General features: G+C 44.9%; 2 protein-coding genes across 4 annotated transcripts in view; one reads left to right on the top strand and one right to left on the bottom strand.

Moving 5' to 3' along the window:
* The first annotated feature begins 643 nt into the window (after window positions 1-643).
* onecut3a (one cut homeobox 3a) lies at window positions 644-22,461 on the top strand. The gene is made up of 2 exons (XM_006790352.3): window positions 644-1,955; window positions 15,242-22,461. Exons 1-2 carry the CDS (start codon window positions 917-919, stop codon window positions 15,532-15,534), a joined length of 1,332 nt encoding a protein of 443 aa, XP_006790415.1. The 5' UTR covers window positions 644-916; the 3' UTR covers window positions 15,535-22,461.
* Window positions 22,335-22,851, bottom strand: part of atp8b3 (ATPase phospholipid transporting 8B3) — a 20,267-nt gene continuing 19,750 nt past the window's right edge. For all 3 annotated transcript variants that reach the window (XM_006790348.3, XM_035907535.2, XM_087836824.1), the window contains one exon: window positions 22,335-22,848. In XM_006790348.3, coding sequence (XP_006790411.2) covers window positions 22,708-22,848 — 141 coding nt within the window. In that variant the 3' untranslated portion in view covers window positions 22,335-22,707. The remainder of the gene's footprint in view (window positions 22,849-22,851) is intronic.

Raw genomic sequence — 22,851 nt, 5'->3', positions numbered from 1 at the left:
GAAAAAAAACCCCAAAACTTTTCTTTAAAAAAGTTATGAGTATAAGCAAAAATTTCAGATGTGTGCTTTAGGAAAGTGGCTGTAAAGTACGTGTCAAAGGTCAGACACGGGTCTTAAGGCTGTAATTCACACGTTTTATTACACTGTTAAATATTTTATTGTCTATATAAACACAATCCTTTGAATATGTAGTACTAAATAGCGCATGCTTAATTTACAGTTGGAAAAACCAAGACTGTTAGGCATGACTTGCACTTCCAGATGTGCTTTTTTACCTGCCCTCGTGATCTGTTGTGACACGCGTCATGTTTAACCTCCAACACAGCTATCACATGTGCTGCTGGCGCCTGTCAAACACTTTTATCAGACAAAACAAGGAGCGGGTCCTTCTTATCCATCTGAGTGTAAATGTTGCGCATTCTGTCTTTTATCTAACGCGTCTAACGCAATCTTTTCGAGGATTTGAGGGTCCACGCTTTACAACGCGAGCGAGCCCTGACACGGGGGCCAGTGACGTCAGATTGGCCCCAGACAGGGTTCGCGAGTGCGAGGATAGGCCACGGGGGCGCGCACTTGCGCACAGGCTCGGTCTCATTTTAACAGGAGCGCGGGCACGTCAATATACACACAGCGAGCAGAGCAGCGCTTTGGGTATAGTAGAAGGTGCTCAGCGGAGAGAAACTAGGCAGGCGCAGACACCTTCACGCACCGAGCAGCGGTTTGTTTGGCGGCCGGGACCCGATCCTTTAAAACCATGCTGGATTGACTGCGGAGAGGCAACTCCAATCAATGGCTTGGCTTTGAAATCGTTTCAAATTTATTGGAAAGGAGCGCGAGATAGAGCGACAGAGGGAGAGGGAGAGAGAGGGAGAGCGAGAGAGTGGCGCGAGGGGTGGAAATAAAGATCCTTTCAACGATGGAGCTGACAATGGAAAACATCGGAAATCTGCACGGTGTATCTCACTCCCATCAAACCAGCGACTTAATGAACTCCCCGCACGCGCGCCAGTCGTCGGCGTCGCATCGGAACTTGGTGTCGCACGGGCGGTCAGCCATGGTGTCCAGCATGGCCTCGATACTGGAGGGAGCGGGGGACTATCGCCCAGACCACGCTTTGTCTGGCCCCCTGCATCCGGCTATGACCATGTCGTGCGACTCCGGGATGAGCCTGAGCAGCACCTACACAACGCTGACGCCGCTACAGCACCTGCCCCCCATATCCACGGTCTCGGAGAAATTTCACCATCCACACCCGCATGCTCACCACCATCCAGCACACCAGAGACTTGCAGCTGGGAATGTCAGCGGCAGCTTCACCCTGATGAGAGACGACCGAAGCCTCGCCTCTATGAGTAACCTCTATGGCCACTACCCCAAAGATATGTCCGGGATGGGGCAGCCCTTGTCGCCCCTGTCCAACGGGCTCGGGTCTTTGCACAGCTCCCAGCAGACTCTCAGCGCCTACGGTCCCGGAGCTCACCTCTCCAACGACAAGATGCTCTCCACGGGGGGGTTCGAGTCTCACGCAGCCATGCTGTCCAGGGGTGAAGAGCACTTGGCCCGCGGTCTCGGGGGTCACGGGGGCGGGCTAATGACCTCCTTGAACGGTATACACCATCACAGCCATCCGCACTCTCAGGCAAACGGATCCATGCTCTCAGACCGAGACAGGCAGACGGTGGTGGGAGGCGGGCAAGGTGCTGGGTCAGGGCAGGTGGAAGAGATAAACACCAAGGAGGTGGCACAGCGAATAACAGCAGAGCTCAAGCGCTACAGCATCCCCCAGGCCATCTTTGCTCAGAGGATCTTGTGTCGGTCCCAGGGAACTCTGTCTGACCTGCTGCGGAATCCTAAACCTTGGAGTAAACTCAAGTCGGGCCGAGAGACGTTCAGGAGGATGTGGAAGTGGCTCCAGGAGCCCGAGTTCCAGCGGATGTCAGCGCTGAGGCTTGCAGGTGAGTGAGGAGACAGCCTGAGTGATGTGGAGGGATCAATTAGAAGTCAATGTGGCGAGACTGTCAATAGCAGCTCAAATAGACATTAGTAGAAGTTATTAGTCGATTGTATCGAGTAAAAGTTCATCATGACAGTTGAGGTGTTAAATGTTGAGGGAGATCTATATTTTGATTGATGCTACAATGCGCAGTAGTATAAACATACATTGTGTGATAAACAAAAGAGAAGCGCTGTCTGTCATAAACAGACAGACTCCAAAGCAAACCGAGTCTGCTCAGACACTTTTGGCTTTACGCACGTTTACGCACGAGTACAGTATGCATGCGTGCATCCATCTTCCTCTGTCTCACTCTTCTCCCCCCCCCCCCTCTCTCTCTCTCACACACACACACACACACACACACACACACACACACACACACATACACACACACACACACACGCACGCACGCACGCACGCAGAAAGGGGCGAAACAAAGGAACTCAGAGCGAGAAGTGAAATTGATTCAATCTTACTTGAAAGGTAAACACTACACTTTGATATCGTTGTGCCCCGAACACCCAGTTTTATTTATTTAACAAACCTCATCTAATTCTTTGGCGCTCTCCTTGTCAAATATGCGCGTGGTCACAAACAAGGATCGTCTGAGGCCTGGCCAAAGAGTCTGGGGAGCATGACCTCCTATGGATCAATATTCCAGGACCAGGCGTCCCCTTTCAGAGTAGCGCAGTGATAAATGATCGATCTGTAAGACACAAACAGATGCGTCTTTCTCTGGTCTGTGTTGTCCCCTCTTCTCTCTGGGATTTCTGTCTACTAATTTGATTTAAGGCCTATTTAGTCATTGTGCTGAGAAATTGTTTATTGCGGTTTGTGAAGTTATATGAGATCTCAGCTTAACAGGACAAATACTAAATGTGGCACAGACCTTCTCTGCCTCAGCATTTCGGTTTTCTGAATGGTTCGCCACTTTGATCCATCGTTTCGATTTTTATCGCGCACAGATTGTCACATTAAAGGCTGTGATTTGAACCCAAATCTCTGCCCACTTTAAAGTCTTTAACACTTGCAACCTGATTAATAGGATATAAATGAAAACAAGCGCCACGGTGGAGTTAATACAAAGATGTGAGTGAAAGGTTCCCCATCATTGATGTTTCTGTAAAGGCCTTGTTTAGACGCGCTGCTCTTCCAAACGTCAATCAGCGCTTCTGCGTCGTATTTCAGTGAACAGTTCAATTAAGCAGATATAGTGGCATATTTTAGTTCCAGTCAATGCCCTATTGAAAAGCACTTAATGGCATGTAAATTGTTCCTTTGCGTATTTAGTGGGGTTCTGGTAAATAAAGATTTAAACACTCCACAATTGTCTCTTTAAGTGCCACTGCTGTTAAAGCTAATTGGGCAGTGGGGTTTTATATCTTCCACACCCGGCACCAGGATAAAACCCTCAATTCAACTAGCGTGCTGGAGTGGCACAGTCCTGTGCAGCACACGGCTGCCGCATATTTGTGCTCAGGTCCGGGACAGACTAGAGGTGCTCAGTGGTGAACGAAAATAAGAGCTGCAGTGTTTTACCACATTTTAGTTTTCCAGAAAGTGCAAATGTTATCAACATTAAATGAATAAATGAAGTTTATTCGAAATTCCCAGCACACAATTAATAAATACTTCTTTTTGGAAAAAGCTGATTCTTAAGCCTTCACTGTGCAATCAATCAGCAAGGACACTCTAGGTGGGTTAAAATGACAAATGACTCGTATGTAAATGCAGGGAGCAACATTTTACTCATTGCATTTAAAATCACAATTATCCTCGGCTTTCATGTGGGTTGGGAGTGGGAGTTGGGGGAGGCGGGTGGGGGTTTGGATGCTGAAAGTGAGGCTGGGCCATACTCGCTCGGCCACATCAATCAATAAATTCAAATTACTATTCCAAATTCATCACAGTCACGCGAATCAATGCAGCTGCCCTGCTTAGCTAATGCGAAAATACCAGTGTCCGCGCGCACACACATGACAATTCACTGCCGACAGGAAAAGCAGAGCAAAGGTGGGCACGTTTGGAGGGGGGATGTGTGTCCTTCACGCTTAACATCTCCTAATGCTTTCTCCACTTACTGTGTTCTTCATATGCAGACCTGTAACACACAGGCCACGTAAACAAAAGGCATTTCCACACTCTGAACATATATTATGCAGACGGCTGTTGTGTAAGCGGGCAGCTTTAAGAAAGACGCGGGCAGAGTGAGGTTTGGGGGGCATTTAAAGATCGCATTAACGATGAAAACAATTCGTCTTTGCATCTGTGTTGAATTCCACACTCCATCTCAATGTATTTGGTCGAGTCAATACAGCCCTGATCGATAAGGATAGCCAGTGCATCTATCAATTATCCAGCCTCAGCACTCTCTCCCATTGGTTTCTCCCCTGGAGCAGAAGGGAGGGGGAAGGCGGGAGCCGGAAAAGGTTGGGAAAGGGGACAGCTGGTTTAAAAAACGCTCCTGCACATATTTTTCTTTCCTGTTATCATGTTCTGTTTGTTTATGCGGTGTATAATCCCTCGTTTGTTCTTTGGGGGTTCGTGCACCCGGGTAATGTTCACGTTTTTCCAACAGATGTTGGACAACATGGGAAATATCATCAGAAAAAATACATTCCTACCTTCCAGGAATATCCGCTTCGTTTCCTCCCATTTACCAGTGATAATGTGCCATGGCATGCCAGGGTCCCCCCTTTCTCTCTCTCAAAAAAAAAGCGCAGTAGGTTCATTTCCATCTAAATGGCCGGAGCACGTGCCAGGGTGTGGAGGTCAAGACCCACAGGACACAGAGGAAAAACATTGTCGAAAATGACGGTGGGAGGCCTCTATTCATGTTTCAATGGACTACACGCAGTTTACACAGGCCTAATCCTAGAGCTATACTCCAGCTCATCCACCACCATCCCCCCCATCAGCGTCACTCTGCGCCCTTTCCTCTCTGCACTAATCCATTCATTTTCCTGGGTAAATATATGTATTTATTAAGATCCCCAGCCCATTTCTATTCCTTACAACGCACGGCCTTCATTTTGGTTAGGGGTTCATCATTTTGAGATAAACTCAGGCTTTTATATCAAACTAATGAATTCTGGGTGTTTTGTATATTTTAATTAAATTGTTGCTTTTCTTTAAATTAAATCGATGTGTGTTGGTTTGTGTGTGGCACACAGAAGATGGTTAAAGCTTTGTGTTTATGTCTACAAAGCGTTTTCCTGCTGGTCAGTTTCTGGCGCTGTCCAGAGTGCTGAAATATCCACCGCAGGTTTGAGGACAGTCGAAGGTGGTGATCTGGAGTTTTCCAAATACATACTTGATACCGTTCTTGTGGCCTCTAAACACCATTATTTCATCCAACAGCTTCCACCCAACGATCAATATTACAATCCACAATCGCGTCAATCACACCACCACGCATCCTACTTTCCAGTCCAGCACGGAGCCCATCGGGGTTTCCATTTAAATCACATCTCCAGCTTCTTTTAGCAGCTGCAGATACAAAGTGGAGGTCATCTTTATTTTGAGATTTTCACGGAAATATCCTGACGTAATAAAAATGCCTAAAAGGTGTTTTTTTTTTTAGTTTTTAATCTAGTATAACGGGTTTCACTGGTAGAAACATTAAGAAGTGATTGATGAGGGATAATCTCAAACAGCATTTTTTTTACATGAAAAGATGGCTTGATGCTGGCCTGCGAAATAATCGATTGGTACGTTAATAATTGATGTATGAGGGGAAGATAGGGGAGTAAACAGTGCAGCTGTGGTTTCAGAGCTTCGTTGTTCGTTAAGCACAGCATCATGTGCTGTAAGTACTGAGACACGCGTGTACAAGCATCGCCTTTTCAATCCCCTTGTGGGAGGGCAACAGTCATTTTCTTGAGGTTATACCTCGAGGCTATTTTGTTTAAATCCCGAGTTCAGTGAAGCTCATTCCAAATGAAATGACATTATCTGTAGCCTCGTGTGGAGAGGCTGGCTGGACTCCTAAACAAACACATTTAGAGGAATCCTGATGTTCGAGTGTGAAATGAGGACTTATAATAATGCACCGCTGGAGTCATGCTGGAACTGCGAAACAGCACAAAGCAATACCATATACGTTAATTCCCACAGGATAGTGTTTTACCACCAGCACCTCGCAATTGTCGCCTCCTCCATTTCTTCTCTCCAGTATATGTGTGATCGGGATGCAGAGTGCGTCTGCGCCAATTGTTAAGGCCGATCTGGTGAGCCCTGAATCTGTATCGATTTCCATTCCCCGGCATCTCCTTCCCATCTCTGGAGCTGCGCCATGCGGCCATGCAACCCCCTCCATCTCCGCCATGCAACACCTTCCCTCCCATTAACAGCTCACCTTTCATAACACATAACAGGACGAATCTTACGGAGCTGTCAAGTGAAAGTCTGAGAGTTTGGCTTCCCTTTAAGGCTGTGCTATGGTGGGATTAGCAGCGAGAGACGACTCACAGTTCACAGTCGTTTAACCTCTTTTTGCTCATTACACATCCCACCCACACTGGCCGTCCCGCATAGCCGGCTCTGACCACGCCGACCTTATTATTCAAAATAATGTCATTTTAATAGAAATCAGATTAGCCTGACTGAAGCCGGAGCCCGCGTCGTCTCTCCCACGTCTTCACCCGTTCCTCTCACAGCGCGCGCACGTTCCAATTCACACGGGGTGCGTGGTTAGCAATTATAAATGCAGCAGCGCTCCGTACAGTCTCCAATACCGTCTCTTCTATTTTAGATGATCAATTCCTACGCTGCTCAGTCGCCCCCTCTCCAAACCGGATCGATAGGAGAGAATGACCTTTAAATCAAATTGCTGGCAGAGTCAACGGCATGCACGCGGATCGCATCAGAGGGTTAATGGCACCGCGCGCGTCCCCTTCTTTCCAAGTAAAAACACAAAAGGTCCAAAGCAAAGATAATCCTAATTTAATCTTGCTGTTCGTGCACGCGCTTTGGAGTTCAATAGGTGCACAAAAGGATTTTAAATGTGAAATGAGCAAATCGTCAGTGGAGCTGAGGCCTGATAACGGACAATATCGCCGTTATAATGTCGTTATGACAGGTGTTATTATAACAACACCTTTTATAATGACACCGCGGGCCTTTGTCTGCAGGCTGTGGTGGTTTGCATAAGAGCATCAGTAAGTGAGGACTCCAAAGAGCAGCTGGTTAGCAATTAAAATGTTGATCGGAGTTATGTAACGCCGGGGTGCCCCCGAAAAAAAACAACACATGCTCTGCTAGCTCCTGTGCGCGTGCACAGTGCCGACATTTCTGCCAGGCGTCTTTTCACTCGCTCCAAATTGTTAATTTTATCGTGATCTGTTCAAGTTCGTCATCAGCCCTGATTTATTCCAGGCAGTGATTCGCTGTGCTATTTTCCAAATGTCTCTGATACTTCAGGAAATAAGTAACAGATTACTTTTTCAGGGGTGATTGGGGATTTGAGTAACCAAAACCACCGCTAGTTATAAATCAGTGTCCAGCGGCGTCGAAGCAGCAGCGATTCCGCACACTCCCCTCTTATCTGGCGCTCTGACAGGCCATCGGTTATTAAAGGCCCGATAATGGCTCGTTTAATGCGCAGGATAAGAACAGAAGGCAAGGACACTGTCCGCGCAATTAAAGACGAAAAGGTCGGATATCCATTTGATCATTGTAAGACTTTAAATAATAATAATAAAATAAATAAGTAATGTAGCATCGCATTAAAGGAGATCCATAAGATAGAAAGACAGATTATGAATTTGAGTGAAAAACACAAATAAGAAATAATCGCAAAAATTCATCTTTTGTAAATTTGTTTCTCTCGCCAAGGGGGGAAAATATTTGACAGACACAAAAGAAGATTAAATGATTTAACTGACATTTAGCTCACACTGTAAAACAGTTTGTAAACAATGTTTTGGATGTAAAAAAATAAAATAAATAAAAATAAAAAAATAGGTAAAAATCATATCTGGGAAGAAAGAAAGAAGCCTGCAGATGGTTCGTATGTACGGAGCCTTAAGTCTTCCTGGGGTCGATCACAACCAAACCGCAACACACACACACACACACACACACACACACACACACACACACACACACACACACACACACACACACACACACACACACACACACACACAGGAACACCGCTTATCGTACCCACAGATGCAACCCGAAACTCCGGTTGGGCAACCCCACACAGATCAACAAAGGAACAAAACGACTGTGAAATCAATTGATGAATGAATCGATGTCAGCCTTTGCAGCCTTTGTGTTACATGTTATTAAATATAACGAACTGCCTTCGGGTTTAAGCTAAAATTAATAATTTGGTTAATTTGTTGCTTTGGTGAGGGACGTGAATGCGCTGACGCTGCATTTCCGTTCTTCAGAATTTCTGACTTTGAGGCGTGTGTGAGAGATTATTATAGAATATCCTTATGTATCAAAACAAAATTATTATTATCATCATTATTATTATTTTTATTAATATTATTACTACAATTTTTATCACTGCTACTGGTATTATTATTGAACTACCGTTCAATAATAATTGCTGCTGTTTGCTGATCAAAAACTTTGCACACAAAAATAGAAAACCAGTTAAATAAAATATATTTTATATCTTACTGTACAAAAATAAAAACCTAAACATAATTTCCACACTTTTTAAAGTAAAACTCAAGCCCTACATCAGTGTTAAAAGGACTACATAATATAAAATTAAACATTACATTCAAAATGTGCATTTTGTAACAGATAAAGACACATCGCCTTATTTTATTATATAATATATTTTCTCCATTTTAATATCCTTTGTCTTGCATTGGAGAGAATAAATCAGATAAATGCAATTACATGGGCGCAATAACGGGCTGGGAAATAAGGGCTGGACATATTTGTGTTGACTCTCTCTTCGCATGATTGAGTGAGGAGGGTATTGAACTGAATCTGGAAAATCCTGCATATTGAAAACCTGTCTGCGTCCCCGTGGAGAGTAAACAGTATCATCCGACTGCAGATCAGTGTGATGATTCTCCTGCGACAAATAAAAAATTAGCAGAGAAGTGACAGCTCGGCGGCCAGCTGACATTTGAAGATATTTTGTTTCTGAGAAATTAAGTATATGAAACCCTCAAATGGCGCACAAATGTGCACACATCCACTCAGGAGTGCAAATATAAAAATAAGGTAATTAAAGTCCGCAGATCCTGCTAGTCCCGCGAGATTTAAAAGTTTCAAATAATGGTGTGGGATTCGAACAGAAAACAAAGTCGGTCAATATTCTTTTATTATTTTCACCCCACATCTGATTTACAGTAAATGATCGTGATGGATTCATATTAAACTACATGGTTATTTAATTAATTAAATGCTGATTCGTTTTATGAGAATAATTTGCTGCTGGGGTACAATTATGTAAAAAATTAAAGAAATTAAATAGTTTATCATTTCGACTATTTAACAAGATTTAACATAAATATGAAAGCTAATTTAACAGAATTCAGTAAAAGCAAAATTTAACCGAAAAACCTCCAAAAATATTAATTTTTTTAAAGAAAAAAAAAAATAGACTCCCACCTGTTGTTTGTGGGAAAGCATCCCTATGCCCACCTGTCTGTACATTCACAGTAATAATAAAAAAGAATCATGATTACAGCTATCACACATAACTCAAGCAATTATCACTGAAATCGATGATAATCACAGATAAGATTATCACTCTAACAATGGACCCACTCATAACAATAAATGGCGCGTGCAGAACAGGGCTGCTATTAAACAAAAAAAAAAAAAGTAATGCGGGGTAAATTTCAGCTCCGTGCTCTCGGTCCAGCGCTTAAATGGCTGAGTGCTTTTAATTATCCAAAACCTCATAAGAAGCGTGATGATCACAGCCATCAGCCTCGGCTCATTATTGAATGTTCTTAGCGCTGCGCAGTTTCTTGGGTTCACTAATAACGAGCTGGGATGAAAACAGCACCGAAAGAGCTTTTCGAGCATCTCAGGCTGACACGGATCTTTAAAAAATGTCTTTTTAAAAAAATCCTCTAATTAACATCCAAATTCCAGTGCATGCATGAGAGTGTTGTGAGAGCTAATACAGCAAATCTAAAGGTAAAGGCTAGCTCCAAACGTTTCAGGCAGCAGAGAGTCTCGCGGACTTGAAGGTGGGATGTGGGCGAAGGTGTAACTGAGTTCAGGTTGAGTGTTATTGAAGGGCTGGAACAGAAATGCCTCGCAGCTGAGTCGCAGGAGAAGGCAAACAAACAAATTGTGCCGCTTTATCAGTATATTAACACCAATTCTCACTCATTACATTAAGGAGTATTGAGCAGGAAGTGTTTTGGCCTGGCGAGAGAGAAAGAGAGAGAGAGAGAGTGAGAGCTTGGCACTTCCCTGCAACCGAATGCCACAGTCTGCAGAGAGGGCCGTGTGGATATATATGCACACTGCTATCAATCTTTAGAGCAATAGCCCATGCAAAACAGCAGAGACGTCACTTAATAAACAGGCCGAAGCTTTAACGCCAAACTGCCCAATCACGCATGCTCCATGTGAAGAAGAGTACAGCTACAAGCAGCCTGCATAGATTATTAGTGAGGACAGCACTGCATTCCAACAATAAAGGGGAGGCACTGTGTGTGTGTGTGTTTGTATGTGCGTGTGTGTGCATACATATAAAGGCACCCAACCGTAACCCGTAAACATGTTTATTGGTAAATTAATTAAATCAGCATACGCTGTTGACCTCGTCTCCTTTCCAGGGATCACAAATAGGGTCAACCAGAGAAGTTTAGAAAACAAGCAGGGCTGTTTCTTTATGCAGATGTGTAATCGTGGTTTCATACAGGCACAATATTAGGCGGTTTGACTTTCTCATTATGAGCAGGAAGGGCAGCGATGATCGATAAATGATTAATGCTCCAGATGAGCTCACATCTGCAGGGATCGAGGAGGCCTCGTGAAGACAGCTGTGAGTATTCAGCCGGGCGCAGAAATCACAGCTGAAGCGGGTGATGATAATTTACTCCTTTTCCTGCTCGGGTTTCAGCAGCACAGAAAGCTGGATCATCACTCCGCTTCCTGCCCAGTGCGCTCTCACGTCTCCAGCCCCCTTCATGAATCTCCTCTCCAGGCCCACTCCCCCCTCCGAGGCATAATTAATTGGACGAAGTGAATTTCACACACGAATTATTCACGAATCTATCGATCGATATTGGACACCCAGGGCCTTTCTCTTAACCTCGCTTGGTTTGTCGTGAAGCAAAGAATATTAATGTCATCAGTGGAAAAGAAATGGGTCTAACTTATACCGTTTTCATCCGCGCATAAAGGCATTATTAAAGAATTCCAGATGTCTGGAGGCACGGGCCAGTCTGCGGGGACATTCGTTGACATTCATGAGGATTAACTGGACTTCTACTGCGTGCGCATATTCATGGACTATGATATTACACCTGTGTAGCCTGTATGTGATGTACGTGTGTAAAATAGCGGCACGCGGGACAAACGTGGCTGTGAGAATCAATCTTTCTATGTTAGCGAGGAGCTCGAGGGATTCTTCCAAAGTAGGTCAGCTCCTGCTCTCAGCTCCAAAGCGAGAAATAGAAATCTCATTTCTCTTTTTATCAGCATCACGCGCACCTCGGAAAACACCCAGCGCCAAATCAGGATTTCTGCTCCTGTCCGGCTGCTCTTTGTGCATGAGTTTATGTCCGTCTCTCTGCTCGGTGCCTACTGTAGCTCTAAAAGCTGCAATGATCGATTTTTTTTCTTTTCTACGCCGAGCTTGGTTCAGTAATCAGGGCCCCCTTCCTCACCGATCGATCGATATCGATTACTAAATCCAGCGCCTGTAGCAAAGGCAGCGCACTATGGCGCCCCGTGCAGCCGGGCCACGACGAGAGCGACACCTACCGACAGAAACGGAGCAAAGCAAGCGGTCGATGAGGTGGCAGAACGTGACTATCCGGTGGAGAAGATGTGGAGAGAGTCCGGGACTGTGTCAGCTTGCTGTGGAGGCACATTAAGAGAGAAACACTCGTCCTGCTGACTCTGCATCTTCCCCACGCACAGGTGCACTCACGGCGAAAACGTTTGGATGTGTGTTTCTTACCTTTTAGGCATTGGAGAGAACATTTAACCATTAGGAACTCTTTGAGATATGATGGGATTTGATAAATCGCAATACAAATAAATGAGAAAACATTTTTGAAAGCGTTTAAAACATTAAAGCTGTTGTATTTGGCTGGATGGGATTTTTACAGGGGTCCTATTTTTGGTGTGAGGTTGTGTGTGTGTGTGTGTGTGTGTGTGTGTGTGTGTGTGTGTCTGGACAAACCACAGAAGAATAAAGTTAGACAGTAGGAGGAAGTAAACCATTTACAACCATTTACAGCTTCCAGCTGGTAAATGGAGAACTGAGTGTTGTAATATATATTTATTATTATTATTATTATTATTATTATTAACACAAAGACAGTAATAAATCTATATTGATAAAAATAGAAGAAGTTGTACTAAAAGCAGCAAAATCCATAACAAAAATACTCTTGTATGAGACGCAGTCCATGCCCATGTGTAACGAGGAGCTACATTAATAAACACATGTATATTGAGAAGTGTATTTAAAAATGCAGCTTGAAAAAACTATTTTAAATGAAGCTGAATGTTATTTAGTATTTTTAGCTTTTATAGAAAAAAAATGATTAACTCAGCACTCTTCACGACCATTCCAGAGGTTCTGTGTTTCGAATAGGAGCAGACATGTCACACATGTCAGCACTGCTCTACTCCTCCTCCCTGGACTTCAAAAAAGCCTGGTGGAGCTTAGATACATGTTAGGCTCATTGTCCTGCTGGGAAACGAATCCTCTTGCACACACGTTTAATCCATACTGTCTGGCATGTCTCTGATGGGCTGTACGCTTCTCCCCGATGGCCGTGATGATCCAGTACAAGTTGTCGAGTATAGAATAAATAGAGATTTCATCACACCTGGAAATGTTTGAGCACTTAAGCTTTATCGCTGGAGCCTTGATGTTCAAACTCTGACGTGACTGAAAGAGTAATTCTCAGCAGAGTTTCTTTATAAAGGAAGACACAAATGATGAGCTGTTTATATACATTAGAATGAAGTAAGCAGCTCCATTTATTGGGAAAAAGAAAACATCTTAAATATGAACTTTTATCGGTTTAGGAGAGAAAGAAATCCAGGATATAAGCTAGCCTGTCAATATTTATCCCTGGAACTACCAGGTGGGACTTACTTTGGCATTTTTAGAGTATCTTCAAGAAAGAGAAATACAATAAATACATGATGATGTAATCTTAGTAAGAATATGCCTTCTCGTTGCAGTCTTTCTGATTCTTTAGTGTCCTACTTTTTTCTTACTGTGAATAATTTCAGACACTAAAGAAATGGCATCCTCCTCCTCCTCCCTTTTCTCACCATCATTACTACTCTTAAGCCTTTAATAAATCAAAGTATTATACATGATGATACGCTCGCTGTTCGTACAAGCATGGACAAATTTGTATGTGGCATATTAGCATGTTTGCCTGATATATATAGCAGCAGTGTTGATGTGAAATATGAATATGATGGATGCGCAAGTGTGCAGGTTAGACATCTGTAGTAAACAGATTGGACTGCAATGGCTGATCAATGGGCTCTGCTCCACTGTAATTAGACACACAGCGCCACTGCTTGGCTCCAGCCACTTCAGCATAATCACAGCCTCCTCACACACACACACACACACACATACACAAGGAGAATATAAAAAAAGAAATCTGTCCTTAAATGCATCAAGACACACACACACACAGCGTGAGAGTGAGACATTACTGAAGGCGAGTATGAAAGTATCAGACAATACCAGCGGCAGCAGGTGGAGACCCCATAGGGATGGCATCTTTCCCGCTCGCTTTCTCTCTCCAATTTGCTCCCGTTTTATTGAGACAGTAGGGAAGCTGAGAGGGACACACAGTGCGTTCTGGCAGGATTCGATCCTCAGTCAGCAGGGGAACATGTGGCCGCAGAGGTGGTGCCTTAACCTCACACACACATACGCACACTCCTCCTACACCATCTCTGGGCGCCATTTCTCCCTTTTACCTTCCACCTGTCTGCTGCTTTCCACCCGTCTCCTACAAATACTTACAACACACTTACCTACATTCCATTAACTATTAATTTCTGCGTTTGCTGCACGCAACCCCATCACCCCCTCGGACACCCTCCCAAACGTAGAAGAGTACACTCAGCGTGTTTTCTTTTGAAAATTGCTCTGTGTATGGGAAGGGGCTCATAGCAGTCAGAGCAAGCACCTCTCCAGTGTTTGTGTTTGGGAGGGGTGTGGGTGTGCGGGGGGGGGGGGGGGGGGGGGGGGGGGGGTTATAAATACCCTCTCAGAGCTCAATAGAGTGGGCTCCAGTGGGCTCTGTTTGAAGTAGCAGACTGTAGACCTGCTAGGGGGGGGATTCTGACCTCAGTCCCTACAGAGAACCCCCCAATTCCTACAGCAAAGTCGGTCAATATCTCGCTTTCTCCTTCACTCGCAGCCCCTCCCTCTTCATCTCAGCTACTCTCTTTAGTTCTTGCACACACTCGCGCATGCACGCACGCACACACACACACACACACACGTACACACACACACATACACTTTGTCTTACTCCTGCTTCTTTTCTGTTCTTCTCTCTCCAACCTATTCTTTCCCTGCATTTGCCCCTCCTCTATCTTTCATTTCCACACACGCACACTCAAACACAAAATGCTTACTTTTGTGCAACAGTCACTCAGTCCCCCATTGCGACTCAAACTGCATTAATATTGAATCAAACAGCAGTGTCTCCAGCTAGCAGGCAACAGCCAGTGCGCCCCCCACCCCCCCCAATCTCTCTCTCTCTCTCACCGCAGGCTGGGTCCCTGTCTGCACTCTGCAGGATGGAAGGAATATTCCCACTGGGCAGGAGGCATGGATTAGCTTTAAATCAACTTTAATATGGCAATAGAGATGGAGCCATAGCATCTCCACTGGTGTATGAACTAGTTTTATGTGTTTAAGTACTGGGTAATTATAATTTACGCACTTTACTTCCCTCCACCTCCAGCTCTCAGTTCATGAAAATGATCACTTTTGTATATTTACCTTGCGTTGTGTTTTCTTTCTCCTCTTTGCCTCCCACTCTCATTCCCATCCCTCCCACCTCTACCATCCACACCAAGCCTGCAAGCGCAAAGAACAGGAGCAACACAAGGACCGCAACACGGCGCCCAAGAAACAGCGTCTAGTCTTCACTGACCTGCAGCGCCGCACACTCATCGCAATCTTCAAGGAGAACAAGCGTCCATCCAAGGAAATGCAGATCACCATCTCCCAGCAGCTCGGCTTGGAGCTCAGCACCGTCAGCAACTTCTTCATGAATGCTCGCCGCCGCTGTGTGGACCGCTGGCACGATGACCACGGTACCAGCCCCGGGCAGCCAGGCACCTCTGCCACCACCTTCTCCAAGGCCTGAGAGAAGCAGGAGAGGGCCTTCGGCGGGCCGAGGAACCAGGCCGGAACAACAGGCGACGCTGGAAATTCCCTGCGAAGCCTGTCTGTAACAGCCCTGCCTGGCCCGGAGCGCCTGAAGGTGTCCTCTACACGATATAAAAATCCTTTGTGCCATGCAATCATCTTCTACGTCAGTTAAAATTTCAAGCTCTCACCTGAAACAAGCATAATCTAAAAAGGTGAAGTGTGAAGTCAGGTCCACTCTGCATTTCTCACACACAAGGACAATCATTGATTTTGTCTTTTTTTTTTCCTTCTTTTTTGAGAGAAAATACTTTTTATGGCATCTGACAAAGCAAAGCGACACCAAAGATTTGACGTTTCTGTTGGGCGGTATCTACATGATGCTGGCCTCCTCCTTCACCACCCAAGTAGCCACTGATTCTGCTTTTTCCTCTTAACTCACCTCCTTTGTGTCTGCCTCCTCACTGTTTCCCACACACACACACACACACACACACACACACACACACACACACCGGCACACGGAAGCAACAAGGGCAAAAGAACGGCAATAAATCTGAAAACAGAACAGCACATAGCCTTATTATCAGAGCCCCATCCTGCACACACACAAGGCCGTCATGAAGAAAACAACGCAGCCCATGAAAAAAACAACAAGGCTTTCCAGTTCTCTGCCTCTACCTCCCCCCTCCTCCTCCTCCTCCTCCCGCAGTCTCCTTCATTCCTCAGCCAAAGGTATTCCCTGATGGCCAGCCATTTCAGAGAGCAGCTCGGCCTGATCATACGGCAAACTAATGAATTGAAAAATGAATCGATGCAGACAGAGAGGGAGCGAGGCCTTGACCCCCTCATGAAGGTGAAACTCAAGACACTCGCCAGTAGATACTCAGGTCTTCCAGGCCCAGGTCTCGTATATTTTTTGCACAGATGTTGGGAGGCCTGCAGGGAGACGTGTCGTTGTTACTCTTAGCCTGAGCCCAGAGTCTGCGTTTCTCTGACCAACGGGAGAGGCGGGTGAGATGTCTGGACATGCTCTTTGTTCTGCTGGGAGCTTTTCCTCTAATCAATAACTGAGAACCGAACGATGACAACAACACGCTCGGGCATCCAGCCAACTACATTACAGCTGCATAGGAAAAGCAGAATGTAAGAGGAGCACATGAGACCCAGTGGAGATGGGGACACAAAGGCCTCACTACAGCAGCAGCAGCAGCAGCATTAGCAGCATCAGCAGCAAGCACACCTCGCCAGCCTTGCCTGCGCTGGCAGAGCAACAGTGCCCCCTGCTGTTGAAAGCAGAGACCTGCATCCAGCAGAGCAAGGGGGGTTCAGAGTGGAGAAGAGGGAGGGAAGAGCCACTAGATGCTGAGGAGAAGTCATGGCACAACACATTCAGGCCTCGCAGCTCTTTGAAGGCAGATCAATAGCTAACCATTATCCTATTGTTGTTCCTCATCCAACCAGCACTGGTGAAGCCAGAGGAGGGGGATGGTTAGCCTGAATGCTGAAAATGCAGGGATTTTGCAAAGGCAGGGATTTATTTGGGCAATCCAAACGGAATACAAGAAAATTACACAAAGAGAGGAGGGGGAAAGTACAACAGAGTAAAATGTAACAGAAAGGCATCCTAAGTAAGACACATCAGTGGTGCAGTGGAGGTTTCATTTAGATTCGTTTTCAGAGGTTTTATGAAATCATTGATTTTCCATTCATTCATTTCATCTGCTTGCAGAAAAAAAAAAGAATTCAACAGATGTGATTTCTGTCAAACCTGGTTATTCCCACACAAGGGTTATCAGTAGCTAGCCCAAAGCTAAACACCACACTCAGCTGTTAAAATGCTACAACAATTAGTGCCAATGCTTACTGCCTTAATGCGAGTCAGAGAAAACGGTGCGATGGTTAACACACGGTTACAGTGCGCCCTGCAGGTGATGGGCGGTGTGTGCCATAGCGCCCAACAATCAGCTTTTAACTGAATGAAATTATACTTTTTTAGTAAAAGAAAAGAAAAAAACAAGAATCTGATTTTAAAGGCAAACAATAACCAAACCTCAAATGAGAAAGACACCAAACATACAGTGCAACACAAAATGTTTCCAACGCATAACTGGACACATTTTGAAGCAGAAGAAAATCTCTCATTCTATCTTTGGTTCTCTACCTCCTCTGTCCCTCTAACCCCATTTCCCCCTCCAACCCCTCGCCCCCTTCCTCTCTATATTGATGCGGGTATTTAATTAGTACCATAGACACAAAGTTTCTATTTCTTGTTACTATTGTGCTCTGTTGTGCATAAGTAAGGCACCTTGTTGATAAATCAAAAACAAAAAAAGGAAGGACTTTTTAAAAGGAAAAAAAAAAGAAGGATGCAAGGACTGAGGCCAACGAAGGACGTGGTTTTGTTTCTTTTTCTTTTTTGCATTCGGTGTGAATATAGACCTGCAGGACATTTACCACAAGAAAGAGAAAAGACAAGAGAAACAGGGAGCTGCTGAAGAGAAGAATAAATGACAGACACTTTCTCTCCTTTGGCATTTCGTGTCGGAACTGTGGTACTCTCAGCCCCCCCGCCCCTTTAAAGCTGAGCCCTGAGGATGGGGTAAAATTAAGAGGGACAAAACATGACCTCCAAATGTCCTGGCTGACTCGCTATGTTTTATTGGAGGGTGGGGTGGTGGTGGCGCGGGGCGTTTACGCTTGGGACTCCGTAGTTATCTGTGTGGTCTTAAGATGCAACTGTAGCATTTCCAACAATGTAGTCAGATTAGCAGTGCAGATTAGATAAGAGGTGGTCATTGTAGAGGAGCTGATCAGGAGGTACTGACTAACTTCACGTTGCTGTAAGCAGTGAGTTAACGTCGCCAAAGGATGATGAGCTTAAATTGACTTGTGGTATACAGTTCAGTGAGCATAGATAAATAGCTAGATTCAGCTTTAGGAATGACACTGACAAAATGACGTTTGTAGTAGTGAGAACCAATGTGGCTACCTCACTAAGCTGAGTGGTTTGTGAAACCGCCACTAATACCAAAGATACTGCAGCCTACCAGTCACAAACTGCCTAGGGGGACACAAACCAAAAAAACGAGAGCCCCCCCTCTTTGCCCCAAACTGTTACAAACACACTGATGATATTACGCACACACACACGCGCACACACACGTTCCTACTAACAGCGCAGTCAGACTGCATTGTGCCACATAGGAGGAGGTGGCTGCCTTGCAGACAGAGTTGAGTGCCTTTTCCCTTCAACCACGGGTGGGACTGCACTGGACACACACCCACACACCCACACACACACACAGATGCATGCATATAGAGGCATACCCACTTACAAGCGTGTGCTCACACAGACAATGCACCCATAATTGGATGGACAGAAAGGGGGGCCAAAGAGAGGGACACAGAGTGGGGGCTGTGTCAGCATTTTCTCCCATATTGACTTTCCATCTTGATACACTAGAATACAAGCACTTTATCATGTAGAAAGTCTATAAAACATTTTCTATACGCTATTTATTTGAAACAAAATTATATGTTACTCCTTAATCTGTCGGAGTCTTCGTTGCCGTATCGTCGATCTTCTGCTAGCTCTCAGCCTTCGTGTTTCTCTTTTGCTTTCCGCCCGGCCTGCTTACGCTCTCGGCCGCTTTACCTTCCTCACATCAGAGATATTTTTGTGTAACAGAGAAAGAGAAGGGTAAAGAGGCGGCGGCTGTAAGCACCCAGAGGGCTGTTGTTATAAAATCTTAAATGCCAAACGGCTTTCTTTCTCCCCACTGCGTGCAAGCACAGAGGCTGCACTGGAAAAAGTGTGGAAGACTCGCTGACAGTTTATAGACACACACTCTCTCCTCCCTCCCTCCACCTTGTCTGTCCAGTCAACTTTCCCCCTGGCTAGTGCTAGGACTTGGTAGGCGTGTGTTGACAATTAATTCTGAAATACCTCAAAAACCTTTCATGTAAACTTTATGTAATTTAAACTGAAAATAATACTGCTAATGATAACAATGATTATGAAAGTATGATACTATGATAGTTAGTTTTGGAACTTGTGACTTGAAGCTTTATACTGTTAAATTCCTTTTATTCGTTTGCTTATTTTTCTTGTACGTTCTCTCGTTTGTTTTTTGCTACGGCATGTACTTACTGTTTTCATAAAGGAAAAGACATTGTGAATGTTTCTGTGGAGGGTCACGCGAGAAAAGAAGAGACAGAAGAGAAGGCGAGAATAGAGGGAGACGAGCGAGAGCTGCTCGCTTCAGATGTTTAGTTCAAAGCGCTCTCACAGACGCCTACATTCAAAGAAACAACAAAAAAAAAAGAAAGAAAGAGAGAAAGAAATGACAAAAAATGTGATTTGGGTTGAATTATAAACCAAAAATTTGATGTTAAACCAAAGGAGGAATAACCTTATATCCATTGTTAGCTTTCTTCTGCCTTTCAGTTGTCTTTTCTCTGAAAAAACAAAAAGAAAAAAAAAAAAACAGTTTCACAGTTACTTCTGAAGGTTCCTGGGTGTGTTCAAGTGCTCCTGATGTTCTTAGAATATTAAAGACCAGCACCTCCTGTTGAAAAGAAGGTGCACTTTTTTTTTTTCTTTTGTGCATGGATATTGTATAACTGTATAGAAACCAACAGGAATGACCTGTGATTTTGTGGGGAGAGGAGGAGGATGGAAAGACTCGGGTGTGGGGGGAGAAGGGTGGGGGTAATAGTTTGGTTATCAAAAATAAACAAAACAGGGTGGGAGGATTTGGGTTTTAGGCGTTGGAGGGGTCTTTGTTTTAGAATTTCTGTCACTGTTGGATTCACTGGTTGTGTGCATGTGTTGTTGCAACCCTTCCCCTTTCCCCAATGTTTCTTTGATGTATATAAATCCAAACAGTAGGGGGCAGTGTGTGCTGGGGGAGGTCAAACTCCTCTCCTCCCAATCAATCGCATTCAATCTTCATTCCTCAGCTTGCGGTCCTCACTCGGGTCCTGAAACGTGTGTCTTGCTTTTCCAAAGACGGGCTGTTTACTTGGAGTTAATCACAGGGACACACTCAGACCTGAGCGGCCTTCCGATACCTGTACGTCTGTCTACATGCTTTCCTTCGGTCTGTGTACAATGTATATGTGTTCATTTGTACCAATGTGGAAGACTATTTCTATTTTCTGTTCCTTTGCTATGGGTTGCAATATTTGTCATGCAAAAATCTGAAACCATTTCTTACTGACCGACCAACCGCAGTACCACGTGGCAACCGATCATCCCGCCTGAAGTGTCGTCCGCATCTACTGTCAAACAGCATATTCGTGTCATTTCTCTATGGGATTGAATAGGTTGCCGGTGGGACTGATGTAGACACCCCCAGTCACACTGTGCTCTCCCTCTTCTGTTACCTGTTAATCAATCAGAACCAAGTGTCTTTGTGATGGTAGAAGACAATCAGTTTCAAAACAAGAAAAAAGGTAGAGAGAGGGCAGGCCAGAGGAAGGGAAGGACGGAAGAACAAAATCACGCGGAAAAGAGGCTCTCTGAATCGTGACATGCTGTAGTGCCCGACTGCCAAACGACTGCCCCACCAGCCCCACTCACTCGTTCATCCTTCGTCCCATCTCGACCAGATCTCACAGCTCAAACCCCTCGAACCGACGATCGCATGACCAGTTCCCCGCCACCATTGTAGTCCGACGCAGCAGTGCAAAAAAAGAGCTGTGGTGCAAAGACCATGTTTCCCATCACCCACCACAATGTCCTGCTAATGTAATGACGATGTAACCAGCCGCGAGGAATTAAAAAATGGCTCCGGTTGGTGGCTTTTGCACAGAGAACTATGCAAACACCTGATCCCCCCAATCCTAATTGTTGCTGCTGGGTCAGAGTGTAACCCTCAACCCCCTCTCCCATCCATCCGCGACATTTAAACGCTCCCACTCATTTCGACCTTCACAGCCATTTACTCGCCCAATTAACCAATCCCATGAGCCCAGTGTGGGCGGAGTAACCCCAGTCACTCAGGTTATGGTGAGAGTGGCTGGGGACACAAGAGCACTACAGCATCCCATGTTTCACCACGCTGAGATCACTTAACTTTACACGAACGCCCCAAACTGCCACTGACATCAAAATGGAGTCCATGCTGATGTTTGCAAGCCGATCCACCACACTCATGGCTCCATCGTTCTACAATGTTCGACTGTCTTTGTCCCCAGCGCCAAGGAAGGGCCACAATCAATGCAAAGACACTTTCATTGTACCTACTTAAGTTTACAAAGTCGTCTGGAGATGGTGGCTTATATTGCACTCGGACAGACAGACAGACACACAAACAGACACAGGCACATGCTGGAGAGGGTGAGTCTGCCTTTTGAGAGTGTTTGCTGAAACCAAAGATGAAATCAGAGGTATGACAATCTGGCTGCCAAACCTAGAAGACAATGTTCAGCTCTACGGGTCCTGTGATTTCCCGGCCGTGTGGACATTCCACTTATTGCACTTAAACACACACACGAACACACGTGTACGTGCACATACCCCAGCGTAAACCCGTCACACATCTCCGCACCCACATAAACGAGGGACAAACCCACTCACGTCTATTCAGAAAGCCTTTTTTCCCCTCCTCCCACTGCAGAAGCCGGAGAGCCTGTGGAGGACTTTTAGTTTCATTCTAGTTGAGACTTTTGAGAAGGAGAATAATCTGAGTAATAACTGTTACAGAAAAATAAAAACTTAAAAGGATAATATGGGTAAATTGCGTGTTTTGAAATAAATTAACAAATAAAACAATTGTAAAACAAGGCTACGCTGTCAGTTTATTGTGTTTGGTTCGATCCTCAAAGGAAATCCGCTGTAACCTCAGCAGATGGAGATTTGATTTTTACCTCTGTTTGAACAGATCCAAAGTGCCAATGCGAAGATAATAAACAAGATTTATGACGCATAATATATTTTGTACATTATATCATTAACTTCATTTCAAAATAGTATCTGTACAATAGTGTAACAGAACTGCCCACAGAACCATACGCGAAACACTGAAAGACACAGAAAAGTTTGCTGCAGGAGCAGACGATAGATGTTATCTGTTACAAAAACTTTTAATGCAGCTCTCCATTACGTATGTTTCACACAGTCAGTCGTTTTTCGCCTTTGAGACAGCACGGTTATGACTTGCAGTCACTTTCTCATGTGTGTCGCTGAGGTGATGTGGCGTCCGGACCCAGCTCCCTGAGAGACGGCATAAGAGGAACGGCGGAGAGGCGTCCCCCTTCTGAAACGAGACCTCAGTTCCACTGACTGATGGGATACACTGTGGACCTG

The sequence above is a fragment of the Neolamprologus brichardi genome, chromosome 23, assembly GCF_056152115.1.
Source record: "Neolamprologus brichardi isolate AB-2024 chromosome 23, ASM5615211v1, whole genome shotgun sequence".
Taxonomy (NCBI): domain Eukaryota; kingdom Metazoa; phylum Chordata; class Actinopteri; order Cichliformes; family Cichlidae; genus Neolamprologus; species Neolamprologus brichardi.
The sequence above is the reverse complement of the archived record's forward strand: the minus strand, read 5'-3'. Positions and strand labels throughout refer to the sequence as shown.

Bases quoted from the DNA above. Each gene is read 5' to 3' on its own strand.
- onecut3a (XM_006790352.3), top strand. From the start codon at position 917: ATGGAGCTGACAATGGAAAACATCGGAAATCTGCACGGTGTATCTCAC. The intron at 1,956-15,241 runs GTGAGTGAGGAG...ATCCACACCAAG, and splicing joins GTCAGCGCTGAGGCTTGCAG to CCTGCAAGCGCAAAGAACAG.